The sequence below is a fragment of the Salvelinus fontinalis genome, chromosome 2, assembly GCF_029448725.1.
Source record: "Salvelinus fontinalis isolate EN_2023a chromosome 2, ASM2944872v1, whole genome shotgun sequence".
Classification (NCBI taxonomy): Eukaryota; Metazoa; Chordata; class Actinopteri; order Salmoniformes; family Salmonidae; genus Salvelinus; species Salvelinus fontinalis.
The window spans coordinates 85,213,568-85,220,856 of NC_074666.1; the positions used below are offsets into that span (position 1 = coordinate 85,213,568).

The following is a 7,289-nucleotide window of genomic DNA, read 5'->3' on the forward strand; positions in this document are numbered from 1 at the left end:
AAAAGTTCCAAAAGAATAAAGACATTTCAAATGTCATATTATGTGCAAATAGTTCAAGTACAAAAGGGAAAATAAATAAACGTAAAAATGGGTTGTATTTACAATGGTGTTTGTTCTTCATTGGTTGCCCTTTTCTTGTGGCAACAGGTCACACATCTTTCTGCAATGATGGCACAGTGTGGTATTTCACCCAATAGATGTAGGAGTTTATCAAAATTGGGTTTGTTTTTTCAAATTCTTTGAGGGTCTGTGTAATCTGAGGGAAATACGTGTCACTAATATGGTCATAGGTTTGGCAGGTTAGGAAGTGCATCTCAGTTTCCACCTCATTTTGTGGGCAGTGTTCACAAAGCCTGTCTTTTCTTGAGATCCAAGTCTGTCTACAGCCGCCTTTCTCAATAGCAAGGCTATGCTCACTGAGTCTGTACATAGTCTCTCTCTCTCTCTCTCTCTCTCTCTCTCTGTCTCGCCCTGTCTCTCTCTCTCTCTCTCTCTCTCTCTCTCTCTCTCTCTCTCTCTCTCTCTCTCTCTCTCTCTCTGTCTCGCCCTGTCTCTCTCTCTCTCTCTCTCTCTCTCTCTCTCTCTCTCTCTCTCTCTCTCTCTCTCTCTCTCTCTCTCTCTCTCTCTCTCTCTCTCTCTCTCTCTCTCTCTCTCTCTCTCTCTCTCTCTCTACACCACCACCACCAGGGGTTCTCTCAATCGATCTATCATTAAGGGAATGGCTTGGCTCAGTTGGCTATAAGTGGCTTATCGGAGATGCTGACGCATCAGTCTAGTGTTACTGTAGGGTGGAGAGGCTGCAAGGGGCTGGGGCTGTCTGGGCTGACACATCACAATTGCTGTGCATATTGAAACAGCCTCCTCCGGACACATCATGCAGTGGCCCATGATAAATGATGTACAGTGTGATGAATATCTCTGCTTTTTCATGTATGGTTAGGAGCCAAGAATTCTAATGTAAAATGCCAGAATGTTTTGTATTGGGGTTGCGTGGCACACAGAGTGAAAGGCAGGTTGGTGCGTGTTAGAGTGCAGACTGAATTATTCATAGCCAAAGTCAGGCCTCACAGTGGGGAGAGTCTGCCTGGCGACACGGAGGAAAGAGGAAAAGTTTAAAAAAAAATCTAAATATGAAAGACATCAAAGCCCCAAATCATCTCATATACAGGACCATCATCCCACAGCATTGTATATCTGTCTAAGAATAGAACGGAACAAAGTTTCCTCACTGGTGCACCTCTATCCTCCATATCAATTCCCCTCACTCACTCACACACACACACACACACACACACACACACACACACACACACACACTCACACACACACACACACACACACACACACACACACACACACACACACACACACACACACACACACACACACACACACACACACACACACACACACACACAACTACTCTCTGTGAGGACTGGAAATGCATGGGCAGCACACCAAGACAGTGCTCCAGCAATGCTGTGTGTTAGCCCCACCCCAGATGAGAATGTCCCAGGAATGGAGTCTCCGTTCTAATCTGGCTCAGTTCCACTGTGTACCTCACATCCCATCCACAGCAGATGTAGAGTATATTCCTGGTTGCCTGCCTGACACAGCCTGTCGTGGGCACTGCCTCATATGCCTGCCACCACCCAGATACACAGGCCTGGAGGCCAAACTGCAGGGGGTAAATCACCACAACACCATCACAGTAAACCAGTCAGGTTCCAAACACCGTAGTGCGATACTACACCCCTAATAGCCAGTATTTACAACCAACTTCCCTCAATACTGAAGGCATACAGTTGTAACACAATAGACCACAGAACAAAATGCCAAATACTCTACTGGTATAAACCCATCTAGAAAAACTGACCAGTGTGGTTACCCCAACACACACATGGATTCCATAACACCACCTAGTTACCCAAAATGGAATCCATGTGAGACCACAACAAAAAATACATGTCGCATCACATGACCATAACAAGTGTTCACAACGTATTTATTCAACCAAATGTACCATACATGGACATACAGTACAACTCACCACAATATTACACCCAAATGCCCCAGATATTTAATTCCCACCTTAATCACTCTATCTGATAGTCCAGCAGCGCAGGATAGCCTGCCTGTGTGATCCTCTTACAGTAGGCTAACACCACCACAGCACCAAGAGGGCACTGGGGCACTAAGTATTCACTAGTAATCCCTAATATAGCCTAGAGAGAGAAAGACAAACGACCTGCTCTGTTTACTGTACTATATGCAGTGATATGAAGTGAAGTAACAATGTTTTTCATAAGTTTAGACCTTTACAAGGTACATTCATATATCATGGTGTCAGGTGGTCCTAGCCCACTGTCCCCCCTCTCTCCCTCCCCCTCCACCCCACCCTATCTATTCAAAAACTGCTTGGTGAATCACACTGCTGCAGCCTTTAATTCAGATCTTCTGAGGTAATTGTTTCGACAGTGATTTATGGAAAAACACACCACCAAGTGTTTCTCCACATGCATCTCAAATCCATCTCCCTACGACCTTTGCATGTTATACCCTGCTGTACAACCACATCAAAAGCGACTATTAAAAACGATGTACATCATTGATCACGGAATTCCTGTTAGGAATTTTTGCCGCGTCATGCGTGTTCCTAGATGAAGGGAACGTTTTGCTCGCGTACAGGTGATGAGCACACACTCTGCGAAAGTACTGCAGTGGGGTGGTCCCGCACGCAGCCGGCAGGTTAGGACACGGCTCAAATTATTCCATCATCCCACAGCACCCTGTAGCTTTTACAGATAATAAACCACATTTCAGTGCCATCATTATCATACAGTTGGGGATATTCTCTACGACACAGTGGTTATTTGTCATGACCATTACAGAGTGCTAGAGAGGTGGGCGGGAAATGAACCCTGCGATGCAGAAACTTGCACGCTGGCGCGAGAAAGCACTGCAATGCAGAAAGCCCAGTACGAGACTGTAACTGCCGCGCGCCCTCAGGAAACATGCCACTTGACTTTCCTCAGAATTCAAAGCAAAAATATATAGATTATGCAACTGTGTAAAACATAACAGCCATCGTTAACCCTTATACAATGTTTTGATGATTATTGGTCATTTCAAATCAGATGTTCTGCCCTTCAAAGACTAGATGCACCTATTGCCCAGAGGTTTTTGCCACTTCTTTCTTGATTCACATTTTTACAATGAATCCCTTTCTATGTCAATATTGTTATCAATATGCTGCATATACAGGCTTAGGCTATTTAATTAATATGATAGCAATAGGCTAACGAAGGACAAGACACTGACATAAATTACCGTTACTGTTTCACAAGACTTACGTGATGAGCATTCTTGAACACCCCAAAATAAAAGACTTATGCTCAATATTTTGCAAATCATCCTTTACAGAGGACACGCGTTTCCGCACATGCTATGTTAATTAGATCGTAGATTGTGTTCTCCTATCCACAGGGCACGGTAGCATCCTTTCACCCCCCTTTTCCCAACTTTAACTAGCGCCGTTTCAACTCCTCTTCCCGGGATCTCGGGTAGCCTCTGCCGGGGCGGGGACGCGCATCAGTTACTGGTGCTGATGCTGCGCTTCACCGAGAGCGCGCACTGCTAGGCTATATTTTATGTAAATTGTTTTTAATTAAGGTCACATATAGGGGACACATTTCCAAGTGATCATTGTGATCACTTTGTGGATGTGAAATACTAGCAACGCGTGCTTTGACACTGTGACTTCAGTGGATCCTCCAGAATTCCGCGTAGTTTTTGGTCCAGGGGGTGGGAGAGAAAAAAAAACTTTTTTGTCGAGCAAGCTACTTCTGTTTCCCAGTAGATCATTTGAACCCTATACGTTTGACTTTCTTGTCAATAGTTCCGCAAATACACCTAGTCAGTAGCTTAGTGACCCAGGATTTATGCGATTCGTTTTACCGTCGTAGAATAAAGGTTGTTCCTTTACCGCATCGTTACACTCGTATACTGCTTTGGTTTGGCATCTCCCATATGATATCAGTGGGCTTGGCATGCGGTACTTCTCACGGCCTCGCACTGGTCATAGGCGCACTGAGCCTATCAGAGAGCATCATCAATTTGGTCAAAAGCCTCTTACTCCCCTGAGACCAAAAGTCTGACAACGATTCTGACGTTTATAATGTCTGCCGTTGCTCCCTAGTTATGTGGTCGAAAATAATACTGTGCTGTACAGTAGGCTACACCACAACCAGTTATGTGGAGGACTGACCTTGACCTACAATAGGGCCCTGAATAGGTACCAACAAAATTACAAGAGACTGATCATGTGTCGCCCAGGTTACTGACTGCCAGTTTGTGGCTGATGCTGAGACAAACAGAGGCAGAGAGGATAGGGTGGGGGCGGGTTGGTAAGATTGACTGGGGGATTTATCTATGAAATGCGTGGCACACTGGCCATAAACTAAAAAGGCTTTGGGATTAAGAAGTGGGTTTATGGGACAGCGTGCAGCGGCAGTGTCAGTGCCGGGATGGGGTGAGATTGGACGTCAAGGCGAGTGTGGGATTTGCGTTTTCAATCAAATCAGATTGGCATTTTGTAATCTCTCTGCCTCCACCTCCCCCAGCAATATCAAAACATACTATATACCTTTGGAAATGGACTATATGAAGCCTATACTCTCTAAGAAGATGAGGAGGAGGGGGAGGAGTAATAGTCTAGAGTTACATTTACATTACGTTTAAGTCATTTAGCAGACGCTCTTATCCAGAGCGACTTACAAGTACATACATTCATACTTTTTTTTTTGTACTGGCCCCCCGTGGGAATCGAACCCACAACCCTGGCGTTGCAAGCGCCATGCTCTACCAACTGAGCCACACAGAGTTGTTTTTCTTCCCACTAATTGCTTGTATTAAAGAATAATCATTGTGGTTTTAAAATGCATGTCACATTGCTTGGATTGGTTCTCTCAGCAAAGCACTGATTGGTCAACAACAGTGAGAAAAATAGAGTTATGGGCTGTACGGCCAAGGTAGATTAGATAAAAACCTAAAAGTCATCAATGAAAAACAATAGCACACACACACACACACACACACACACACACACACACACACACACACACACACACACACACACACACACACACACACACACACACACACACTAGAAAGTGTTAATCTCTCTCATTCACACACAGGTGTATACATTCAGGCTGGGGTCAGGGGTCAAACTGAATGCAACATCCATCTTGATTACCATCTGTTTCCAGGGTGACCTTGACCTGTCTCTTCTTACAGTTTGTGGTGAATCTTCAAAACTCTTCGTACAGAACTCCAAACTGTTAACATTTGTAACACAACCAGTCTTACATTCAAAACCTTTCATTGTGCATTCATTTTGTTTGGACATCTTTCACCACACAACCATTGATACAACATATACGTTTACTGTGAAATATAAAGAGTACATTCGTTTAATCACCAAAACACAACATAATGATATCTTCTCACTGCAGTTATTTTAACAGGCCGTTAGCAATAGCAAAAATGTAAGATAAATGTTTCAAAATTGCTATTTGAATGTAGATGCTACGGTACTGTAAATTACAGTACATTACATTGTTTTCACATTAGGCAATACACTTGTACTACCCATTAAAAGTGACTGAACATCAAATTTGCCAAATTTTTATCCCATGTGTGTGGTCAATGGTGTGATCATTGAAGACATCTTTCACAATATCCACTGTATATACAAAAGTATGTGGACACCTCTTCAAATTTGTAGGTGTATAAAATGGAGCACACAGCCATGCAATCTCCATAAACAAACGTTGGCAGGAGATTGGCCTTACTGAAGAGCTCAGTGATTTTTAACGTGACACCATCATAGGATGCCACCTTTCCAACAAGTCAGTTCGTAAAATGTCTGCCCTGCTAGAGCTGCTCCAGTCAACTGTAAGTGCTGTTATTGTGAAGTGGAAACGTCTAGGAGCAACAACGTCTAGGCCGCGAAGTGGTAGGCCACACAATCTCATAGAACGGGACCGCCAAGTGCTGAAGCGCGTATCGCGTAAAAATCGTCTGTCCTCCAAACGTCAGCACAATAGTCTGGAGCTTCATGAAATGGGTTTCCATGGCCGAGCAGCAGTATACAAGCCTAAGATTACCATGCGCAATGCCAAGCATTGGCTGGAGTGGTGTAAAGCTCGCCACCATTGTGGAAATGCATTCTCTTCGACATCTGGCAGTCCAATGGACGAATCTGGGTTTGGCTGATGCCTGGAAAACGCTACCTGCCCGAATGCATAGTGCCAACTGTAAAGTTTGGTGGAGGAGGAATAATGGTCTGGGGCAGTTTTTCATGGTTCGTGCTAGGCCCCTTACTTCCAGAGAAGGGAAATCTTAACGCTATAGTATACAATGACATTCTAGACGATTTTGTGCTTCCAACTTTGTGGCAAAAGTTTCAGCATGACAATGCCCCTGTGCACAAAGCGAGGTCCATACAGAAATGATTTGTCAAGATTGGTTTAGAAGAACTTTACTGGCCTGCACTGAGCTCTGACCTCAACCCCATCGAACACCTTTTGGATGAATTGGAACGTCAACTGCGAGCCAGGCCTAATCGCCCAACATCTGTGCCCGACCTCACGAATGTTCTTGTGGCTGAATGAAGCAAGTCACCGCAGCAATGTTCCAGCATCTAGTGGAAAGCCGTCCCCAAAAAAGCGGAGGCTGTTATAGAAGCAAAGGGGGGACCAACTCCATATTAATGCCCATGATTTTGGAATGAGATGTTCAACATGCAGGTGTCCACATACTTCTGATCATGTAGTGTACCTTAAAAAAGGTAGGGGAGTGGATCAGACAACCAATCAGTATCTGGTGTGACCACCATTTGCCTCATGCAGTGCGACACATATCCTACGCATAGAGTTGACCAGGCTGTTGATTGTGGCCTGTGGAATGTTGTCCCACCCCTCTTCTATTGCTGGACATTGGCGGGAACTGGAACATGGTGTAGTACACGTTGATCCAGAGTATCCCAAACATGCTCAATGGGTGACATGTCTGGTGAATATGCAGGTCATGGAAGAACTGGGACATTTCACCTCATGCTGAAACATGAGGTGATGGTGGTGGATGATTGGTATGACAATGGGCCTCAGGATCTCGTCGCGGTATCTCTGTGCATTCAAATTGCCATCGATAAAATGCAATTGTGTTCGTTGTCCGTAGCTTATGCCTGCCCATACCACCATGGGGCAGGGCACTCTGTTCACAAC

General features: G+C 44.6%; 1 protein-coding gene across 2 annotated transcripts in view; it reads right to left on the reverse strand.

Annotated features, from left to right (window-relative positions):
• Positions 1-4,018, reverse strand: part of LOC129829859 (contactin-associated protein 1-like) — a 30,726-nt gene extending 26,708 nt beyond the window's left edge. For both annotated transcript variants that reach the window (XM_055891853.1, XM_055891846.1), the window contains exon 1: positions 3,354-4,018. In XM_055891853.1, the coding sequence (XP_055747828.1) occupies positions 3,354-3,414 (61 nt within the window). In that variant the 5' untranslated portion in view covers positions 3,415-4,018. The remainder of the gene's footprint in view (positions 1-3,353) is intronic.
• Positions 4,019-7,289: the final 3,271 nt, after the last annotated feature.